The 24,185-nt window shown below is 37.9% G+C and overlaps 2 protein-coding genes and 1 non-coding gene across 4 annotated transcripts; all 3 read right to left on the bottom strand.

Moving 5' to 3' along the window:
* Positions 1-3,092: 3,092 nt before the first annotated feature.
* Positions 3,093-8,158, bottom strand: LOC109032058 (uncharacterized). Of its 2 annotated transcripts, none has more exons than XM_019043968.2 (4): positions 8,007-8,158; positions 5,562-5,720; positions 4,760-4,912; positions 3,093-3,327 (listed from the first exon to the last, which is right to left on the bottom strand). In XM_019043968.2, the coding sequence occupies exons 1-4, from the start codon at positions 8,139-8,141 to the stop codon at positions 3,181-3,183; spliced, it is 594 nt and encodes a 197-aa protein (XP_018899513.1). In that variant the 5' UTR covers positions 8,142-8,158; the 3' UTR covers positions 3,093-3,180. The 2 variants fall into 2 exon arrangements, with proteins under 2 accessions (XP_018899513.1, XP_018899514.1); XM_019043969.2 differs by lacking the exon at positions 8,007-8,158 and adding an exon at positions 7,491-7,654.
* A 5,804-nt stretch (positions 8,159-13,962) lies between these two features.
* LOC109032089 (uncharacterized) lies at positions 13,963-22,960 on the bottom strand. Its single transcript, XM_019044034.2, has 4 exons — positions 22,633-22,960; positions 16,604-16,756; positions 15,060-15,203; positions 13,963-14,263 (listed from the first exon to the last, which is right to left on the bottom strand). The coding sequence occupies exons 1-4, from the start codon at positions 22,705-22,707 to the stop codon at positions 14,102-14,104; spliced, it is 534 nt and encodes a 177-aa protein (XP_018899579.1). The 5' UTR covers positions 22,708-22,960; the 3' UTR covers positions 13,963-14,101.
* On the bottom strand, positions 18,409-18,490 carry TRNAL-AAG (transfer RNA leucine (anticodon AAG)). The gene has a single exon. It is a non-coding gene; the product is annotated as a tRNA-Leu (tRNA).
* Positions 22,961-24,185: the final 1,225 nt, after the last annotated feature.

Genomic DNA, 24,185 nt, shown 5'->3' with positions numbered 1-24,185 from the left:
GAAGAATAATTCATTTCAATTTAATTCAATTTTAATTTCAAATTTATAAATTTTTTTTATTCAAGTTTAATTTTATTAAAAACTTGCGATTTTTAATCTAAAAATTCCATGCTATGCGAAAAAATCGTTGACAATTAAACATGTTATTTATGACTCTTCAGTTTTATTCAAAACTCATCACCCAAAAGTTTGATGACTAAAAGTCCCATTCACGTTAAGTTTTTACATGCGAGCACTGTTCTGAAGTATCACGTGCTTCTCATAATTTGAATACCTCCTGACAGTTCCTCTGAAACAGCCTTCACTTAGGCCTGATACCACATGTAGAGCATCGAATCGCGCTTGACGATATGTACATGAACATGATTACATTCGTTGCTACCATTGAGGGCTCATCTCTGATTCTCTGTTGTTCCTCTTTTTCCATCCTGGGAAGATATATCAATGGCTAAATTCGAAAAATGCATATCTTCATTTAATCTTTTCATAATATCCGATTATGTTGTCTTTGGCTACAAGAAAACTATGCATCATAAACTAGTCAATTTTTTTGTTAATTGAATGAGCGCAGAAAATTGAAAGAATCACAAAAAAAAATGTTACTTTTCTCCTTAAAAAAATAAAAAAGTAAGCAACGGATGGCGATTTGCAACATTGCAAACGGGAATTCATTTTTCCCCCTTTAATATAATAGTCATCGATATTCAGCACTTCGTTTTCATGAGTTTGATAACTAGTCAGATGTAGTTAATTCCAATTTATTATATTAATCTGTCGTGGCTATTATGTTACAAGAGTATCATGAATAAACACTTGAAGATGACTTTAAAAATCCTGCTTGGAATAAAAATTAAGGAACTAAAACTCATGAAATCTCAACAGCCGGACGGAAGATACACCGGACAGATCTGATAGAAAATTTGACAATGTAAACAGGGAAATTTGGCAAAATCTTTGCAAAAAGTTTATCCCCTCTAAACTCATATTGCAGCTCATTTTGGAGGGCAGTGAATCGTACCCGGGTCAAATTCCTTGCTCGTCAAAACGCGGAGGGGACCTGAGTTTGGAGCGCGAAGAATGGGTCCTCCTCAAAAAATAGTGGACTTCGGCGAAGGAACCATAAAAAGTTACTTTGTTTAATGAAGTGAATATGATATAATAATCTATATTGACTGTCTGACCGATTTTAGCACACAATAGACCTTGAATGTTTACCGAACTCACATTGGCGAGAGTGTCATCACAGTTGCCTGATTGGGCAGAAAGGGAACGGAAAATCAACGGGTATGTTCAAGCCACAAAAACACATGGTCTTGTAATTTCTTTTCCAACGTGGAAGCACCTAGCATGATCTTGTAATTTCTTTTTAATAAGTGTTCTACCGTATACCTGTGGGGTTAAAGATACAACTATTGGTTTTTTCTCTGGATGTTCTTCATTCTTGAATTTCTCCTGCGTTTGGGACTAAGGACAATTATTCTATTCCTGGTCAATTAAATCAGCTAAATTTCACAACCAATCGAATAGGAGTTTACTTTGGCTAATATTCAGAAAACTATGGAGTATTCTAAAAGTAGAACACGTATAGGTGGTGATCTTTTATTCTAACGTTAATATTGAGGCTTTCTTCATTTTTTGATAATTTATTTTGATGAGTTGAAATCAAGACGAAATGTCAATCAAGGAACAATCATTCTGCTAGAAGGCAAATTACACACTATGTTACTCGGAATTTTAACGTGAAACACAATAAAAGTTCCTAAAATGTGTTTGTGTGTAAGTTATTCAATTGTGATAACTGCTGTTATCTCATTGTTCAATTATACTACTCGTGTTGTTTTAATCGTAGCAAGCACTACAATGGTTTTGCCGTGTTTGCCACGAACTCTTGAATTATCCATTAAGTGAACCAAAAATTCTGATTTCAGAACCTAAACTTTTTTCAGTGGACCCAACCATTTCCAGTAAATTTTCCTTTTCCCCCTCTTTTATGACATTTTGGCGGATTGTTCTAATCCTTCACAGGGCGTCCACTATTGTTGACCAAAGGCACGAAAGGAACGGAGGGAGGAATGTCAAAGGATCAAATATCAATTCCTTAAATCGAGGTTTGATGGATCGTCCGACCTTGGTTACCCGCGGTCTCTTAATAATTGTTGGCTCCGTCCTCGTAAAAGGGATCCCGTGAGATAAAGGCCTTTTTCAACGACGATCTCACATCTAAGTGGAATTCAGAGACGGTTGTACTTCTTAAGGCTCTTCTCCAGTCGATTTGCTACTTAGGTAAATTAAAAATATCTAATCTTGCGTGTCATTCTAAAAACTCCACTTGTCGGCTGTCCGATTTTTTGCTTTGACGTTGTTCCGTGCAGTCAGCTCCAAATAAATAAACCCTCCACAAAATGTAAACCAATTTATTTAGAAATCATAAAATGATTCAACCATTACACCTAAATATAGTTGTCATTACATGGCTGAGCAACGAGGGGGGCTACAAAGTAAAAACCGTCTCACTTACATGCCTCTATTCAGAATTATTTACAGTGATGAGAAGACAATTAGTGGGGTTTTATCCAATGTTTTATCATTTGAAATAACAACAATTCCAACAAACTGGAAAAAAAATAAATAAATAAAATCATACGTTGAAAACCTTTGACCCCGCAAGTTTGGATAACCGCATCAAACACAGTGCGGTCGACACGGGGCTAGCGCGCACGGCGCGATACGCATAGCGCCTTACAAGTCTGCAGGATACTTCATGCATTGCGCGTCTACCACGGTTCGCTCTCAAGTCATTTGAGTTCGTGTTGCTTCTAACTGTATTCTTCACAACAAGACTTTTCACCAATTCCTTCTTTAAATACACATTTCTTAATTTAGTGCTTCAAATATTCATTTTTCAAATCATATGTGAATTTAAAATATTAGCTTTCCCAATTTATGGGGGCGACACACACAACCTTAAGCTTATTTCGAGCTTTTCTTATACCATGGAAAAAGTTGGGGGAGTGTTGAGGCAAAATAAACTGTAATTGTGTAAATTTTGCATTTACTGTTTTATTTTAGGATTAACAATTATTGCAGTTAAAAATATGCCTGAATGAATGATTAATGAATGATGTAAAAATCGATGGAGGTTGAATTTGTTGTTTTTTTCTCCCTCTTATTTTCAGCTGATCACTGAATCTTGGCATATGCCCTGATGCAGCTAGTCGTTGTGGTGCCATTTTCCATGAATTCGATCGTCACTCTGTAGTTTCCTGACAGCTGATTCAGCGTGAATGATTTTAAAGTCAATGAAGAGTATTTCAGTTTATAATCACCCTGGAAAACAGTAAAATAATTAAGAAAAGTAGTAAATATAGTAGTTAAAACATATTAGCCCAATGTAGCTTTAGAAAACATTGAAGTAAAAAATAAACTCGCGGAGCTTTTCGTGAATGGGAAAGAGATTAGTTCCAACGCCGCTGCCATAGAGTTCCTATACATATAATACAGTTTCAAAATAGAGATAAATGCACTACATTTTGCAAATGAGAACCACAATTTATAGCTCATCCGGAAAAAAGAAGTAAAAATTATGTGCGTAGGGACATTAATGTCACATACATTGTTTCTAAACTGAGCCAGAATTTGTACTTCTGAATTGCAAAATGTAGTCCAAATATACGTCAGTTTTAGAAACGGCGTCAGACAGGCGCAATGAGATACAAAATTTATTTCTGCATTCTGCAAGCACACTTTCACACTGCTTAACGGTAACGCTGATTCTCGCACACCCGGAGGTGTGTGAAATTTTGGAGGCGAAAGTGCTAAACATTATTTCGGAACCTTTCGTTACATGCAACGTTATTCACATAAAATCCTGAAGAGCATTCGTAAACTGTGATGTTATAATGTAAAGTCCACAGGCCATTTTCTCCTTATATGGCATGACATCTTCGGCAAAATAAAAGAGAGTTGACAATTTTTCAGGAATATCTCAATTTTCCTATAAGAGGAGGAGGAGAGTAGGCTAATTTTACTTTAAGAACGGCAACTTTGAAGGAAATCCGGCGGGAAATATGGAAGTGTATCGGTGTGAGCGCTGTCGCTCCTTCGAGGCATTCCGGGGGTGTTTTTATAGCTGTTTACGGCTTGCACCTGTCGTCCTCTATCAAGCCGTTCAGTCATGAACGTAATAATGGAGTTGCCTTTCTCGATGGCTATATTCAGGTGTCGCGATAGAAATTCGCTGCCGGGATGATGTGTCAATCATGGAGCCGTTTTTCTTCGTTGCCCGGATTTCTCACATATTGTAATCCTCGCGGGTGTTGCCGCACCCAGCCAACCTTTGTTACATATTTCATAGACACAATTATGTGATGAGTTGATTATTGAATCCTCTGGTTAAGAACCTTTATCGATAAATGCCTTAGGATCGAGACCATTCGATAACACTGGAAAAAAAGTCGCTTGGATCAAGGGTCCAGACTCTTAATAACATTGACAAAAAAAATACTCTCAATTCAATCCGACTTTTTCTTGATTTGAAGAGCCAAGCATCTTGATTTAGGCGAATTTCTTATTGATTCAAGCAAACAGTCTGATTGAATCAAGAGTATTTTTTTTTGCTCAATGTTTTTAAGAGTCGGGATTCTAGATCCAAGCGACTTTTTTTCCAGTGAACGATTCAACAAAACCCTTAAAACGGGTAGTTGCGTGCTCGTATGTACGTAGGGTCCTTAATGGGCGACTGTTAAAGCTTACAACGTACCTTCAGAATGGGGCATGACGTTAAATTCGCTGCTTTTGTGAAGATTGTCCAAACCTGTCCTTCCTCTTCCATCCTCTTACAGAAGTCGTGGAATAATCTCTCATAAAAGTACACCCACTTGCCTTTCATGAATTTATAAAACGTCAATTTTATCTGCAAAATAGGAACTACAAGTTATATTCAAAATTGTGCAGGAATTATTATCTGTTAATAAATTTAATCGCGTAATTTGTTCTGAGATACTTAAGTTAAAATGAAATCATTTGATATTATTCAGATGCGCTTCATGAATATTGACCGTTGAATAGAAAGAAATATTTAACTATTTAGGTATTTTCTTCGGTTTAATTATCATAATGCACACGAAGATGATCCTCTGTCCCTTTTTAATTGATTCTCGTATCATTTTCCCTTTTTACTTAAAATTCAAATCGTCCAAAGCAAGTATAAATCAGAATGGTGGTGTAAGAAATAAACACTGCGCTGACCTCTTAAAAGCTTCCTTGTTGATATAGACCGCTAGTGATAACAGAACACTTAATAACATTTAAAAATATGTTCTTGCCGAGTATTTCAATTTATTTGCTTTCCTAACTTTGGATGAGTGCAAAATATATTATCATTCGAGTTTTTTTATGAATTTATTTGTTTTTAAACAGTGGACTGATGTTATCCCACAGAAAATGAGGAGTTGCGATTTGCTGGAGGAACTCTGGCAAAATCGCTGCGAGTGGCGGTTGGGTGCCGTATGTCCCAAGCGGATGGAAATCGCAGTCAATGTGGTAAATATATTCAAACTTACTTTTAGAGGACCTGGGACGTCTTCAAGAATCTCGAAAGTGCCTGCCAACCCATTTATGTCTTGAGTCACTCGTTCCAGCTTAACATCTTTTACACTCAATTTTTTGTTTTCAAAACCTGGACAGTTCTCGATTTTCCCAACCAGGGTAATGCTGATTCCCTATGTGAGTAAGAAAAAAAGTGCGATGAAATAGGCGAGATTGAGATACTGTCGTCAGTCCGGAATGGTACAAATTATTTTGTGGCCTCGGTCTCACATCTTGAAAATTTTTCACAAGTACACATTGAAACATTACATTTTTCGCCGAGGTTTTTTCCATGTAGAGTGTCCGATCAATGGCACTTGTGAAATGAAGCTTAATATACACCATAATTCCCCTCTGACACCATGTGAAAAAAACATCAACGAGTTCCTGTAGACTTGTATTACCCCTCGTCCTCCACCCAACCCCCTCACGCTCGGTCACATGAATTGAACGTTCAATCCTAGGAACCAAAAATTGGTTTTGACAAACAGAATAGCTCGATCGGTAAGAAAAAATGAGCGCTCACTAGGCAAAAAAAGTAACCAAAATTTTTTGTTTAGAAAGGATTCACGACACACACACTGAAAAAAATAATATGCTGTTTTAGCATCTAGGATGTCAAAAATGTGTCTGGTGATCCCAAAATGCTGCCTTTACTGCTCCCGCAGTTGAACTTGCATTCACAGGATGTAAAATTAACTGCGGGGGCAGTAAAGGCAGCATCTTGGGATCACCAGACACATTTTTGACATCCTAGATGCTAAAACAGCATATTATTTTTTTCGGTGCACTGACAGAAACTTTCAATTTCTTTTTTTATTGGTTTCTCTCTGGGTTAAACTGACCAAAGTTTTCAGTTAAATCATTCCAAACCCGTAGAAACTGTGGCAGCGCGCACGGTTGTGGGGTCAACTCCGGATTTCATCAAATTGCAACAGATGAACGGAAGTAGGGACAAATGTGAGTACATGAGATCAGCATGACACTTTACAAAGATTTTTTGGAATGACCTAAGGTTTCGGTTGATTTGACCTAAAAGAAATGAAGGTCACTTATTCTCCTCTCGATCAACCAAATCTTTTGGAGCAGGATAGTAGAACTGTGCTAGGTCCAGGTCCACACTATTCTGCGGGGAAATCAAGGCCCCAAAATTGCATTAGATTGGAAAATTTGAACTTTAATGAGTATCAGTGCAAGACTTAGGAAGAGAGTGTTCAGTTCAGGCAGATTCACTTGAACACGGAAAAAGTTCTAGGGGATATCCCCTAAAATTGTGGTACTACCTCAATTTTTTGAATGATATGGGCATTTCCAATTAATTGTGGTAGTGCCGTAACTCAAGTTAGGGTCGCACCGCAACATTTGGGGTAGTAACCTCATTCCTTGGGGTACTACCACAATTAACAATTAATTGAAAATGCCCATATCATCCAACGACCCATTCCTCTGTTTTCCATGAATACCTACTAAGCCGGGGTGCTGGGTTCACACCGCGGGCTCCATGTCGATTTGAGTCTTTTTAGGCTTCATTAGAAGATTACACTTGTCAAATATTCTGAGTTGATCAAACCAAAAGAATAAAAATTAACCCAAGAGAATCGAAAACATCACTGAAAAAAAAGATTAGTGGAATTTACCATTCCTTCACATTGTATTTCTCACAGCGTCAATTCAGAGTCAGTTCTGCCAGAAAAAAGGTAAACGTTACTATATACCTGTATGGATAACATTCCTCTGCCAGAATTTACCATTCCTCCACGCTGTGAGAAATCTAGCGTGAAGGAATGGTAAATTCTACCAATCTCTTTTTTCAGTGTGCACATACATTTTTAAATAAGCGGCTTATACGACCGAACTTTATTTTTTCAGTGAAAGGGGCACTTGAAGGTAAAAAACCAACTTACGAGCGTTTCGCTGAGCAATATGTACACACAGATTAATGAAAGGAACGCGTTGAGTTCCATCTTGGGAAGCACGGACATCTGCACTGTATTGGGGATCGCGGCGTGGAATCCCGGATGCGTTGCAGATTTGTGCGCGTGGGCGGTTTCAATTTCGGCCACTTTAAATCGGGAGGAACTATATCCACTCTGACATGAGCTCTGAGATCCATAAGGTTACATGCACGCTAGGCTCAAGTCGAAATGGATATAGCTCCTTCTTATTTAGATGCGTCCGTTCGACACGTCGCGAAGTGCGAAAATTGGTGGTCAGACGAAGGACGATCCGAATCCGCGATAGGGACTAATTGATTCAGTTAATCCCGAAAATGAGCCCGGAATTGTTTCCAAGTCGCGGCGGCGGGAGCGACGATTAGGGGCATCCTGCGGGAAACGGACCAATTACGTAAAAGCGTCGCGCGTCGCGGCGGCGGTGGCTGGGACGCGACGCACCAGTAAAAACGACCATCAATCTCCTACCGCTCGCGCTCTCCGCTCCTGGATCCATCCGCGCGTCCTGCCTGTTGCCATTTCATCCTTCAAAAATTGGGCTACAGATTTAGGGTCGTTTTCATAGTCGGTCTTCAAGCAGCTCTTTTCCCTAAGAAGCCCCATTTGGTTTGCGATAGAGTACACTGGAAAAAAATACAAACACATTGGATCTAGAGTCCAAGTCTTGAAAACATTGACAAGAAAAAGGACTCTTAATTCAATCGGATCTAAACTTAAATCAAAAGGAAATCCGCTCAAATTAAGAGGCTTGGTTCTTGATTTAAGCTTAAATCTGATTGAATCAAGAGTATTTTTTCTTGTCGATGTTTTTAAGTGTCTGAACTCATTTTGAAAAATTAGGTTTATGACGTCATCCATCGCGCACAATGCGGCACTCTGTGGACAAAAATAAAAAATTCACAACTCGACATCTGAATGTTTTTTTTTTTTTGGAGTTTGTCATCTTACAGATATTTTTGACTCGAATAGATGGTTTATTTTTACATTTTTCGCTCAAAACTATACTTGAGAAATACACGGGAAAGAGACGTCAACTTCAAATAAAGATTTCTTGCTTGAATCGCAAAATGCTTTGAGTATGGTTGACATTTTCTTAATCCTCAGATATCCAACTTCAACTCTACCAAAAAGATCTTGCGACTATCAGAGATATTTGAAGTTAAATTTTGGGTGTTTCGCGTTGCTTTTACATTGTCAACATAGGGCTGATTCGAAGTTGCCAACTTTAAATGAACTTTTCTCGAAAAATATAACCCTCATTTATGGACATTCTCGGCCATTTTGGTTTGACATTGGAATCTGAAGATTGGCAGTATGACATTTTTCATTTTCAAAATTGGGCTGTTCTTTTGGGCCGTAAGATCTCCATATTTTGACATGGCTGTGCTTTTCTTGCGTAGGTACTCTAGTTTGCATTATGTGATTGAGAAAACAGGTCTAAGGAGGCTCTCAAAATACATAAGGTATTCTAAAAAAACCGAGACTGGTCCTGTAATTTCTAAACTATGCAAAGTATTAAAATGATCTTGGTGTCATTTGAAAGATCAACTTATTATCAATTTATCATGACCAAGATCAGCTTAATCGGGAAAATTTTGACTGAGTTATGCAACTTTGAATCTAGTGAGTAAATTTTCACCCTACAGTTTTTAGAGTGATATTTTCATCACCAAAACCAAACCATCTCTAAAACTTTGATCTGGTGCGCTACTTTCGCCGAAAAAATTATGGGGGAATACCACGGCAACCTGGCAACACTGTTCCTTAGTCGTTGGTTGTCGTCGCCCGACCACGTGGACAAGTTGTCCAAAAGACTGAAATTCCCGATCGGCCAAAAAAAGTTACGCGGGCCAAGATTTGAATTGAAGTCTTAGATCTAGAAAAGTCCACAGCTTTTTCAAACCAATTCCATACCCAGAATTCAGGAAAACGATGTTTGAGAAGTGGCAAGACCGCATGAGAAAGTGCATAAGTTTAAATGGACAGTATCTCGAAAAACAAAAGGAACTTATGAAAAAGTCAGAAGAAAGCGGAAACAAGGATTAACTTTTTGATTCCTCCCGAGAAAAGCCCACCGTCGGCCCGTAACCTCCATAGGCTCCAAAACGCTTCAAAACGCTCCATAACGCTACGTCGCGTCGCACGGTAGACAGACGAAATTTGGGAACTTTAAACGCTTATAACTTCGTTTATACGAAACTTTGAGGTTCTAAAGGTGGTTCCATTGGTTTCCTGGTGAAATTTTCCTCTTAAAGCACCCCTCAATATTTAAAATGTGACGAATTATACAACAAAATTTGCAATTTTAGACAAAAATTTCATGTCCGACCTCTCTGATTGACTCGAGATCCATTGTGCGTAGCATCGTACACGCCAAAAAGATTTAGTAACTCTGACTTAACCCCTCTCTATTCGAAGAAAATTCGGAAAACTCCTTTCTGAGAGAATTAGCGTCATCCGTGGGAAGACTACGCACAAAATCAAAAAATTTGACGTGTTATTTTTTAAACCAATATCATTTGTTTAAGTTATTCTATACAAAAATGTTACCCGTCCAAAATTGAATTTTCTCATTAACTCAATGCAAATCAAACAGGATTGCCAATTGACTTACTCACGGGATGCTACCCTATGTTAATATTATGTAATCTTGATGAATAGCAGTTCATGTCAGAGGCTCCTCTTTACGGAATCGAAACGCGAGTGTGGAAAACATAATCATTACAAATCTGAATGACTTATTTTTTACGTCGCGAGACCATTGCTTGTTAGCGACGATGGAGCTCACGAGGTTCGATCGCGTGCATATAATGATGGCAGGAACTAGAGGCTGACAAAAACTGTTCAGTTCTCTGAGGCCTGAATATTAAACAAATTTGCCCGATACACTTTTTTTTACAGTATTCCCTACCAGTCACATCTATACTAGGAGCATTCTTTTGTTAAAATTAGTGCTCAAATGCTCATTTTGTGGACCAAAATACCAGAGTGCCCGGAATTTAATTCCCAGTCAAAAATATTATTAATATGAAATCTAAAAATAAAATATCACATTTCCACTACGAACAAGCGTACTTTTTTTAAAGCGAATCAAGCTTTTCTCTCTCTCATTTCTACTGTGCATTTGCACTGTACAGACAAAATCGACTACCGCAGTACCGCAGCAGCAGGTTCCATTCATTGAGACTATCTTTTTATGTCAAGAGTACATCTCACTTCATATGCAAGCATTGAGCCGTCAATATTAAATTTAGAGTCGGCCGCAATATTGTAACTCTGTTTTGCATAAATTAATTTTAAGTCCGTAATTTTAAAAAAAAAATTATTTGTTTGGAGTGTGAATGTAAAAATGTAATTTTTTAAAACTAACAAAAAAAAATTCAAACGTTAAAGTGTAATCTTGGAAAAATAGGCAATGAAATTATTCCAAAATTTTGAGTTTTCCTCTTTCTCCTGAAGATTTGACTCCAAAGAATTTCCGTGGTCAAAGCCTATACTTTCTTGTTTTTAACGGCAAAAAATCAAAATTTAGCTGAAAATAGTTACTAATTTTGTCTCTCTCGTTACCCAGCTTTCTTCGTGTTTATTGAAAACAGATTTAAATTAAAGTATGCATAAGAGGGAAGCAAGAAGTAAGTCTCTCTTTCGTTTATGTTTAACAGTGAAAATTAGTGCGAGACAAGGAACCATGTGCAAATTGGTTCACGTTGCCTCTATGTATCGTACTAGCTGTTCCGGGAGCGAGCCGTCATAGCCAGCCAAAGGGATACCGCCCCTTGGACCCCGGAGCAATCGCTCCGCGCTTTCTGAAATGACTCCATATTTTTTTAATTTCCGTCCAAATATCCTTACGAAACTTGTGGGCCCTGCGCAAATGGCGGGATGGAATTATTTTAACATCCGCATAGCAAGAAACTGGGTAACGAGAGACATAAAATTAGTAACCATTTTCAGCTAAATTTTGATTATTTGCCGTTATAAACAAGAAAATATAAGCTTTGGATCAGAAAGTAGAATATTGACTCAAAAGTGGTCTTCGCAGGAATAAACATGAAATTTGCCAACCAATTTTGATGAGCACACTGCTCAATTGGTTTCAGGACATTTTGTCAACGATTTTTTGTCCGCGCACCTTTTTTGTCCAGTAGTTTACGCCCTCACGTAAAATAAGCAACGGTGACTTGGTTCAAGCGTTATATTTTAGTCGGTATGTAAAATTATATTGACAATATGGAAATGAGAAATTGAGAGAGAAGGAGGTATTGTTATGGTTGGTAGTAAAAATTAAAGTGCTTTGGAAATCATTAAATTTGACACGGAACCACCAATATTTAAAAAAACACACATTATATTATTATTCTCCTTTGATAAATTGATACATATTTGTTCCCATCAATTTAAAGTAGAATAATCAATGGAGAGTGTGATAACATTTCAAAATCATGAGTTAAAAAACGCTGACTATGCGAGTATAAATATTAAAGCCTAACAGAGCGGAACGGCGTGCTGCCAGCGCGAGAGGCTCACTGGCGCCTACAAACCTAAGTGGATACTTCACGCATTGCACAATGCTTGAAGTATCCACTTAGGTTTGTAGGCGCCAATGCGCGTTTTGCGCTGGCCGCCCGCCCGCCGTGCGGCGGCGCCTGAAGCAACTATTTCACAACAGAGGTATTATACGAAATTGAACGTTTTAAGAATGACAGGCATCCTTTAGAAGTACAGATCTTTCCTCGCAAAATAAATCAAGATACTTATCGTACACTGGAAAAATCTAAGAGCCTTTAGCTGAGGCAAATATTGAGGTCTATCCGGTTCAGGTATAACAAGGTGGGAAAATCTTGAAAGATAATTAAGTCCTGTTACACCAAAGAGAAGTAGAGAGTTTTAGTGAATTTTGTCTCATAGAATTGATGCTCCCCCATTTGTACCAAGACTCTCAACTATATATTACTCTCCGTTGGACCAAACAGACAAAATAAAAAAAAACAAGCAAACCCTCATTTTTCCAAGGCATTTTACATTTTCATCCAAAAACGTCGTGAGCAATTGTCGTTTGTATTTACATGTGGACCAATTAACTTTGGGTCTCAACTGGCACGTGGACCAAAACTCCCGTGCCGAAAAAACGCGTGGACGTAAATTACTGGAAAAAACAGGTGCGCTGATAATAAATCGTTGACGAAATGTCCTATAGCCGCTCAATTTATTAGGAAGTTGGTTCTCTATACTGACTCAATCCCTCCGATTCAGATCTGCATACTGCATACTGAGATGTTAATAGAAATTTTATGTTAGAGACTTTCGTGAAAGCTCAATTAGTTTGCTCAATTTGTGAGTTTTAATGAAAAATAACTTACAATTTGAGGGTCATAGTCTGGAAAATTGCATTTATTTATTTAAAATAATATATATTTCTACGATAAAATGTCCGAAAATCTCGTCTATCTTACACTTTTTTGAAAAAATTTCCTGATAGTTGAAAATCAGTTAATCTATATCGACTAAAGCATGTTACGGAATTTACATGCTTGGCACTAACTGAAGCGCCTAAATTAAAGAGTGGTTGGGATTATCTTTAAAATCACCAGTCATAAAATGAATGCACATTATAACTCTTACGGAAAGTGTAGTTAATACCCGGCTTATGAAGTTTCCGGAGTAGAATCAAGAATTCAATTGAACCGTGCCTTAGTCCTTCAATTCAGGAAGTTAAAAAACTTTTGGTTAGCGTTTCGTCACTGGCACTAAAAAACCGTCAACGGTCCAATTCTTCTTAAAATCGGTCTAATGCCACCAAATATTGCCCAGTCAGTGAAATTTTCTGAATACTTGCTAGGGTATCACAGCTTTTTCGGGGACATTGGAAGTGAGTTTTACTTTTTTGTCAAAAACGTTATGACATATTTATTACGGGTTAAGATTTGTATTTAACACAATTAAGGCGCACATCCTCGAGAAGATGACTATTTCTACAAGAAGTACTTTTGCTGAACTAAAGACCTCAAAAATTGAAGGTAACAATTGCAATTCGGTTACTTTCTGTGCTTTCTAATCGTCAATTTTGATTTCTCTTAATTTTTCATCAAAAAGCGTCATTATTCTTATTCCATTTCTCCATTCCGAATATGAACCATGAACCAACGAAGGGAACAAGATGGAGAAACGGTGCTGGGTCTACACACCATTTCGCGGGAAAAACGAAGCCAAGAAGTTATCAAAAAATTGTAATTAGAGTCAAAAATAATTTTTTAACTCTAATGAGCTAATTTTTGGAACTTCTTGGCCTCATTTTCCCCGCGAAATGGAATGTACCCAGCACCATATCTCCACCTTGTTGCGTGCAGTATTCGGGCCACTTCTCAGTGTATTTTTCTTAACTATGGGAATGAAGGGGTTACTGTAAAAATACAAAACAATCAAATTTTCCCCCAACAGTTTAAGCCTTTTTATTTTTCATTTCTTTGCAATCTAATGTGTGTGAACATTCAGCTACGACGATATATTGGATCTGACGAAGTGTCTTAATTGCTGGAGCGCTGGAGCACTGTTGCCGTGAAGTGTCACTTCATGGAGGCCTTGGTCATTTTGCCAGAGAATTCGAAGGTGCTGCTCCCTGTGGCGGTGGTGATTTTGATCTGACCGGCGGCTGTTCCTTCCATCATGGGTAGACTCCCTCTGTGGTGAGCAATACTCACCTCCTCGTCTTTCTTGCAGACTTTACCCTGGAATATAATTTATCACAATGTGAAAAGTATGAAGTAATGGTCAGACACAGTGATACAAGAGACAGCACCGTCAAAAAGTCGAGTTAAGAGAGAGAGACGAAACACGCAATTTGGCCTGGAACGGCGCGACTTAGAGAGAAATGATAACGAGGACTTGAGATGAAAAGGAGAAGCCCTGGGCGCGGCAATCGGCATGTAACACATATTAGCGCCTACAAGACTGCACAAATACTTCACGCATTGTACCAAACACAGTGCAGTCAGCGTGAAACGCATAGCGCCTACGAGACCGCGTGAATACTTCACGCGTTGCGTCCAACACAGTGCGTTCAGCAGCGGTCGGCGTGAAACGCATAGCGCCTACAAGACTGTCGGAATACTTCACGCATTGCGCCAAACACGGTGCGGTCTGCGCGGCGCGGCGGCGGAAGTTAAAATCATTGATCCACATTTATGTTTGTTCTTTCATAATTTTTTCGTTCATTTCTTATGAATGGAAGGCCTTGTCCACACAGAGATAGGTTTACGGAATTTAACTTTCGCGCAAAGTTCCGTGAACTTTTGCTAATAGTGTTGATGGGGCTTTCCCAAATAATGTGTTCAACACGAGTAAATGCGTCTTATGCACCCCTCCCCCGCCGACATGTTCATTTGATGGTTTTTATCGAGTTTCAAAACGAATGAGAAGGGGGCGGCAAAATACAGGCGGCCCATGGGCGGCAATAAGTAGGTGAATCCGGCCATGGGAGGACCGGGAATACTAACGAAGAGGAGACTTGTATGTTTTGTGTACCTTCGGGATGGGACACTCGAGAGGAACACCTAAAGTTTGAATAAATGTTTTGTCATCATCCGACATCCGGTTAAATCCTTCGCACATGTCATCTTCGTGGCCGACCAGCTGCTGATTTCCATCCTTCGTGATGTTCCAGTCAACCTAAAAAAATCATATAACACCAATGCATTAATTACACAGGCCACATTAAACGCAAACAAGGTGTTCATTGATAGCTTCACGATCGAAGGAGGGGGTACGATCCATGTCAGCATTATTGATAAAAACTATGAATTTAAACGGTTACTTCATACTTACTACACCCCAATAAGTGGATCACATTTAGCAAAAAGGAACCAGTGCGATTACAGTGGCGTAAAAAAGTTGCTCCTCCATAGTCAATTAGTCATCCAAAACATTTCCCAGATCAGCAAATTGTGTTTATCAAATAATTGTTAATTTTAATGGAAAATAATTGTGTAAACTTTAATACCGTACATATATTGAGTATTCTTAAAGGAAAAGAAGAAGTTGCACAATTTTGAAAACACTGTAATCGCACTGGTTCCTTTTTGCTAAATGCGATCCAAGTATAGGTATTGGTAAATACTGCTCCTAATTTGCTTAGTCAAGAAGTTCTTGGCTCTTAACGCTTAGTTCATTGAAACCAATTCGTGACGTAGCAAATCCCTATTATCTATGTATAATTATTGCATCTTCTCAAAAAAATGAGTCAGCAGATAAAGTAAAGAGTGTACATATGTACACCATGTTTTTAAAGTACTCTACGTGAAAACTATGGTTTCATTTACAAAAGTGTCCTCAAAACCTGAGCGTGGCGAGTAACTTGATGTCTCAAGCCGCAAGAGACACCCTTATCACAGAGAGACGGCTTATTCTCCACCATAAAATGATCGATTCTGACTTAACGGTATGAGGGAGAAAAAATGAACGACACAAAGGTAAAAAAATCTAAGAGATGGACTGTGCGAAACCTCTCGAAGACCGCGATGAGCCAATGCTGACATGAGAGCATTGACTGTGGTTCTCTTGAGTGCCTTAAATTGGCCGCGTAAGGCACATACATCAAGTAACCTACGTGAAAATGAAAATGAATTTCATCCGCAGATTTTATCTCAGAAAACATATTTTTAAAGTAAGTCTTCATAATTTTACCAATAAATTAAATTGCGTCGAGGCCAAGACCTATTAAGGAGGCTCCTTTGCAGGAGGGTTTTTTAGACACTTTAGCAAACTTCCATCAGCTTTTATTTTGCATATTAAGACTGAGGGTCCCAACTAAGCGCATGAACTACCCCAGGCCAATATGAGGGCTAGAAAAGGGATCCATGAGCACCTTTGAAGCCAACAGTTCTGACTTGAAGAAGAGTCTACATAGAGACGCGTTACCTTTCGTGAGTTTGCCCAAAAATGGCATTCGATGGAACAAGGCTCGAAGCTCAACTTGAATTCTCTTTGTTGTGGGCTTTGTGGTGTATTTTTTGAGCCCAACTGCGCCTCAAACCTCCTTTCGAAAGTTAGCATTGGAATGTATGACTTGCCTGAATGGGACCTTTGATCTCGTGTGGAACTTCCATGCAGCCGTGCAGTTTGAAAGTGCACTTGTCGGTGAGGATCGGAGGTTTATGTTCGCTCAGGATCATCTCGTTCCCCTCCTTGGGTCGTAAGTAATCCTCTGTGTACGTGTATCCATCCTGTAAGTCGAAATAATGAGCATGGAAGCATTAAATTGACATTGAAAGAACTTCAAATGGTCGTAATTCCTCGACATGGAACATCTCATGAAGTTAGAAGTGACCGATGGACGTGCTACTCTCATGAGGACAGAATGAATTTCTTGGAGATTTTTTTCTATTAAGTTGACACGCCCAATGCACACTGGGGAAAAAAACACATTGGATCTAGAGTCCAGACTCTTAAAAACATCGACAAGAAAAAGTACTCTTGATTCAATCAGAATCTTGCTTAAATCAAGAGCTAAGCCTCTTAATTTAAGCGGATTTCATTTTGATTCAAGCGAAAATCCGATTGAATCAAGAGTATTTTTTCTTATTGTCAATGTTTTCAGGAATCTGGACTCTAGACCCAATGTGTTTTTTTACCAGTGCAACAGTCCCTTAAGCCCCTGAAAATTATTAGGGGCTTTCCTCGTTAGGTAAAAACTGTAATTTTAAAAGTAAAGGCCTAATTTGTTGCATATTTAAGGGAATAATGCGACATTATCATTAATTTCAACTTCGTTATGGAAAATGAAGTTAATGTCAACTTATCTTCAACATAATTCTAGGCAAAGAGCACACTCCCTTATCGCTTCGCGGTACAAGCGTTAAGTAAAGCGTTACTCTTTTGATTTTATTTAATAGAGTTATGAAAAGAAACATTACTACTGACACTCACACTAACGTTCACACAAAACTTTGCCAGTGGTAGCACCTAACACTCATATCGACGGTGAGACTACCAAACCACGTATCTCGGTTTGCGACGTCGCAGACTTCCTGTCATACTTTATTTTTTAAATGAAAAACTACTCAACGTCCAGTCTTGAAAATTTCTGTGATTTTTCCTCTTTGTGCGTAGAAAATTCCGTGAAAATTTCAAGGAATGATATTGATTTGGTCTACTTCAAAAAAATAAAATGTGAGCGTAGATTTTTAAACACCGCAAACGAGATACGTGGTTTGGTAGTTTCACCGTCGATATTGACGTTGACGCGGGTATTGGCATCATTAACTCTGACATTGACCGTGACGTTAATGTTGAACCATAAAAGTGATAATCAGACATTCGCACTAAAATTAACTTTGAATGTTGACTATTCTTTCTTGATAAAATCAGATTGAGATATGTTTGAAAAAGCTTCATCCTAAAGTTTACAGAGGTATATAAATTTTAAGTTCGAGCTAATATTTTTATATTTATTCCTGTAAATTATGATAGTGGTGGCGGGGGGGGGGGGGGGGAGCGACTTAAAATGAGAGCGTTGGCTGAGTTTTAGTTTACAAAACCGATTCGCTTATGGTAATGTAAATTGAAAACACTTTCTGAGGTAGCAAACTTTCAAATCATTGCCCCCTCCCCCTTTTTGAGAGTTGTGGAAGAATTTAAAAACTAAAAAACAAGTTCGTCAGACTGCTATTTTTCAATGATAAGGAATTTGCATACACCGCATTAATTATTGATCCATAAAAAGAAAACTGAAAATTACGAATATTTTCACGAACAAACGTCGTATTTTGGATTCTTTCTTGTCGAGCGTGCCACAGTTGGAACATGCCATACCGCTCGATTGTAACCACATGTGTTGTCCCTAGAGTGCTAATTACTTTCTTTAGATTTAAAAGTATGGCAGCGGTGGGATTCGAACCCACGCCTCCGAAGAGACTGGTGCCTTAAACCAGCGCCTTAGACCGCTCGGCCACGCTACCGTGTAATCACCAATTTCTCTTATCTATCACATAGGTAGGTTATCACATCCCGTTGGAAATGGGCCAGTGGCGCATGGCGGTGGCCGGTGCAGTGCGTAGGATGAAACTTTGGAAAAACGGATTGGAGTGGGGGGCTTAGGGAAACGGGGCGGGGTCCTCCACTGGAAAATTTTTGTACATTAGGTATACCCGGAACGGCTCAACGGTAAATTATGACCTATTTTTAAGAAAATCTTCCAAGTTGGGGGGGGGGGGAGGCTCTCACCTCTACTAATGTACACGTCGTATCGTCCCAAGAAAATGTCCTACTCTGGAATTTCATCAAATACTCAGAGAGAGAGATAAAGTTTGAAAATTTACTGGGCTTCAAATTCTTTTGATGAAAACGCCACAGATTTCCATCATTTTTAAACAGAGAACTGATCAAACTACCAAGTGTTCCCGAGGTTTCGTGTGTTTTGAAATTTTTCTCATCAAAATTTTTCACGTAAATTTTATACGTCAAACTTTTAAATGCAATTACATTAGATTAAATGCTACACAATTTCGAGTTGAATTTTCATTTTCAAGCACTAAAAATCCATTACGTGAAAAAGAGTTGATTGTAAATTTTGCAGAAATTCTTTTGTGAAATGTTTAGATGATTTTCTTGTAAAAAATAAAAAAAAGATCAGTATATACCAATCCAGAGGAGAAAAATTTACCATTAGCCGCTAGGCTTTCGGCAAAATCTCTGCACACTTTACATCTTGCCTCATGTTATAAATATAAGAATACTGCAATGTAATACTATTAATGTTGTTACATGAGGATTTAAAATTCAATAGTCAACTTTTGAACGTTTACGCGAATGAATCCACTCCTCAAACAGCCTTTCTAAACAAAGTCTGGGGAGTTGCACTTTTATTTGAACGAATCTTCACGTCCAAAAAAATTTTAACAATCCGCCATGACGGCTATATTGGAACAAGAAACATTAGAAATAGTAGCTGGGGAATTGTTCATGCATTAATAATTCAAGTTAATTCAGATCGGAGCTCCCTTGCGTACTGTCAGGAGCACGCTGTGAGCGCCTTCATTTTGATAGTATGCAAATGCGCTAACACTTGTGGAGATTCTTTCTCTCAGGGTAAGACATTGAATAATGCATATCATCAATAAAGGTGGAACATCCATTATGCGTCGAGATGACGTGCTGGGGATATTTTACCTACGAGATGGGAATCAGTTAGAACCTGTTTTCGCATTTCTAGAAACAAACTGTTTTTCCAAAATAGTCCATACTACTTTCCAGTTGCATCGTGCATCCTTTTAACATGAGTCGAGATCACTTTTGGTGTTGTTTCGATACTTTTGATGATGAACTAGAATATAAGAATCAAGAATCTCCGCTTGTAACAGTGCACTAAAAATTTCCAGTTATTATGTATTTGTGAATAATCAGGGCTATGATGGATGGATTGGTAGACGGATGGATACAATTTCATGATCCTCGCATGTATGTGCACATATCCTCATCGAGTCAGTAGATCCAATTACGGACAAAATGACTTCCGCATTGTCTTTTTCTTTTTTTGCATGACAGAATTCAATTACGGTTCTGGAGCTTAATTCAAATCAAAATTTACCTACCTCTTCCAGCACAAGTCGAACTTATAATTTAATTGATTGAGAATAATGAAGTTCTCTTTACAAATCCAATTATATTTTTCCCATGGACCGGACGTAAATTATTTCATCCGCACAGAGCGAGAAAAGAAAATTGTCACTTCTCGTCTGTTGATACTTTTGATATAAGTAGAAATAGCAAATAGTATGGGTGATGTCACATCATTATGATTATTAGAGCTTGGTCACTGAAAATACATGTATTACCACAGAAAGTTCACTTAGAACCTAGTTTACAGACACCTAAAAAATTTAATGGTTGCATTTCGTCTTGTTTTTTGTGACACATTTTTGCGACTCACTCGTTGGTTCCTCGAATTTTTCGCACATTTACACACACACACACAGTTTCCTGATACATTTCTAAATGGATTGCATTTTGCATTCAAGAGCATTCCAATTTTGCTAAGATTGGGCAACCTTGTTTCCTTGCAAATATAAACTGACCATCTAAACAAGTTTTATCTTTACTCTCGATAAACTATGAATTCAAGACGAAAATTACCTTTATAAATTTAATTGTTTCCATGATTTCAGTAATTTTATGCACAGAATGTAAGTTGCACAATCCTAGCAACACTGGAATGCTCTTGGTTCTTTTTTGCAAAATGCAATCCAAATATCCTAAATGGACCACTAGACAAGGTACGAATTTCAGCATTCTGAGACATGTTTCTTAACTAAAATTTCACGTAAAATTCACGTTCAACTTCCTCGTAACCAATGTGAAATAAAAACGTTAAATTCTTCGTTTGAGTTTGTTTCATTAGTTTTCGTCGTGCGAATCGTGCTCTACGTGAAATTCTGCTTAAGAAACATGTATCAGATTCGCTTAACATTCGTACCTTGTCTAGTGGTCCATTGTAATTTACTGTCAATCTTATAATGCCAAAAAATAGGAGGGATCCAGAGCTGGGATGAGGGATATGACACCTTCTACTTCCTATGCTATCACTAGCCTGTCACGATCTTAATTATGTACGGAAAAGTTCCAGCTGTTAAGGAGAAAAGTAAGACTTTTTTCAGGAGGAAATGAGGAAGTTTCGAGAGGGACGTGGCTTTTTTCCTAGTATAAAAAAGAAACTCCAAGGACTTTTCCGATCTCTTTAGACTGTGCAGCGACCCAAAGCGAAAACTTCCGAAGTTTCTTGAGCTACTCGAGGTGCATTCTGCATTTTCCCCCCAACAAATATCCTTATCAAGATCTTTTCAACGCCAAACAGCTTGAATACGGTCAGAAAAATCGTGAAAAGTCATAACGATCGCACATTTCAAGAGTGGGGCTACTTTAATGGGCTCATTTTGGTGATAAAAACTTGTAAATTAGCCGAAAATATTGAGATCTGTTAAAACTGCAGGTTTGTGCGTCTAATATCAACAAAAATAAGACCCTTATAATGGTTCGATGATTGATGTCATCTATCGCAGGTAAGAATACCAATAACAACAGCATAACAATATTTCTCTCGCTTTGAAAGGTACAGCCAAGTGCTACGTTTTTAGATTTTTACAATTTTTTACTGTTTTTATCCGACTGCAGAAGGCTGAGTTTTCAGCCAAAACGTTTTGGGGTTACCTATTTATGTGAAAATTAGCCTTATCACCAGCTGTTTAATTTGTTATTATTGTTAAGAATACCGTGGTGTGTTTTCAATATGACAGGCATCTAACTGTAACGCGCTTTTACTTATGTGCACACTAATCAGACTAATGAATCCGCACTTACGTATGGATCACATTTTGCGACAAGGCACGACCATATCTAGCTCATTTAAAAAACAATATTTGTGCGTTTGTTCCCCTATGCGTTGTTCATACGTATTGATGGACCAAAAAGAGTGGATAATTCAAGCCGATTTTATGCACAGTACTCACTGGTGCTCTGCGGCGCCTAAATAATAAAGAACTGTAGAGTTTATGAGGTTTCATGAGCACATTTAAATAAAACAGGAAAATCTCCTTAAATATTGATTGTCAAACCGTGACATTTTAAAACAGCAAAATATTTTTTTCTGGCTTTGCATGATTCAGTTGTCAAAACATAATTGTAATGATCATGGCATCTGACTAACGAGTACCTACAGTACTTACGACTTGCGTTGAATCCCATTAAAACCTACCTATTTATTTTCGCCAAAGACTACCTGAAATGTCTATTCTTTGAGCCCTCAAATTAAAAAATTGTAATAGCTGCAATTTTAGGAAGGCGACGATAAACCCTGAATTCAGTATTTTCTTCAGAAATTTTAAATGTGCTCATTTAATTTTCATATAATTTCTCTTACATGGTAGGATCAAAATAAAATTTTGATGCGATCTACTTTTGGTAGATATATATCATGAAAAATTTTAAGAGGGGAAATTTTTTTCCATCATTTGTCTATATTTTAGTTTGCATCATTGTTCATTTTGTAACATTTGTTTACTTTTCATATTTTCGATACTGAGAAGAATGTACACATTTGAAAACTTACACAAGCAGAGATTAACGTAGGTCCGTACGTCAGGGCTACTGTTGATATCACAAAAATCACCGAAACAGACATCATGTCACCACTGATAAACTTTCAAGTTCCTAACTGCAACGAGTTTCAAAGTTGAATTGCTGCAGGCCTGATGCTGAGGGTCTCTTATACGTTCAGCCCAATGAGGCTGGGAAACACGGGACATGTATCAAAGCACCGGTGTCTACTCATGGAAAATCTACTGACTTTTCTCACGGGAACCGTGCAAAAAAGAGGGGGTTTCAAAAGAAAATCGGCAAATACGACTGTGCTGACCTCAAGTTCGAGGAGAGATGTGGTGTCCGATTGTGCAAACGTGAGTTGGGACCAATTATTGGGGCGATTATTTCATTTTGACGAGAGATGTCATTATTCCTGCATCAGGTTCGAATTGTTCCGGAAATGTACCGGAGTGGTGTGTTGCCGAATTATAAGAATTTGCATGTAAAAATATATACTTGAGGGGGCTGCAAATCAGCTCACTCTATATTCCGCAACCCTGTTAAGATGGCAAGGCCTTTGAGAATCGTGGCCTTTTGAGGAGCTTGGCTCATTGTCAGTCTCAATAATACTACAGATTTTGAGTTAAAAAAACGAAAAAATGAAAAAAATATAAGGTATTTAGCGATACGGAAATATCTGCATTTGAAGTTACATCATTTACATTTCATTCTTTTAAGTTTTTTTTTTTTATTCTAGTCTGTAATATTTAACTGTTCCTTCTTCATGAAATTTATAAAAGAAAATAAATAAAAGTTAATATTCTCATTTCAAATATTTTAATTGAACATTATTCTTCTGATGTAAAAATTTAACAGAGTATCCTATGATTTAGATAATTTATTGCAAAGAACGCCGTTGGATAGTTTTCATGTATTTATGTAACTCTTTGCAATCAATAGCCGCCCATTTATAAAGTCAATGATCGATACATTTTTCCTTCTTCTCACCCTCATTGTCAGTATATAAATTTTTCGTACCAAGAATCAGCCATAATTTGAGCGAAATTGCTCGCCTTTACAACAGTTGTTCGTTGATTTTTTTAACTTACTCGCCGAATTATAGATGGAAGTGATGGGGCATTCCATTTTCACCGGAGAATATGCAGCTTTCGCAAAGTTGAGCCTAACTTTAACACAGTGAAAAAAAGTCAGTTCTCGAAGCAAATCCTCAGCAGCATGTGAAACAAACACTTCGCAACTAATTACCCCATTACCATACAACCACGGTGATGTTTCATTAACACCTAATCATAGCCTATAGTAGCCGCGGTGGTTCAACTGCATTGAGAATTTCTCATGATTGGTTGTTTTCGAGAAAATGATGTGACCTCATTGCGCGCAGATATATATGGTGATTTTCCATCACCATGAAAAGTACGCCTTAAAATTTCATGTACCAGTGTTACGCGTACGCGTCAATTCTTTAAGAATTTAAAAAAAAAAACTATTTGTGGGAAATTACATAGTTTTGGTTAATATATTATCGGCTAACGACATTGCATGAAGAAAAATGTTTAGTCC

This window comes from Bemisia tabaci, chromosome 7, assembly GCF_918797505.1.
Source record: "Bemisia tabaci chromosome 7, PGI_BMITA_v3".
NCBI classification, from domain to species: Eukaryota; Metazoa; Arthropoda; class Insecta; order Hemiptera; family Aleyrodidae; genus Bemisia; species Bemisia tabaci.
This window is presented reverse-complemented; position numbering and strand designations above follow the sequence as displayed.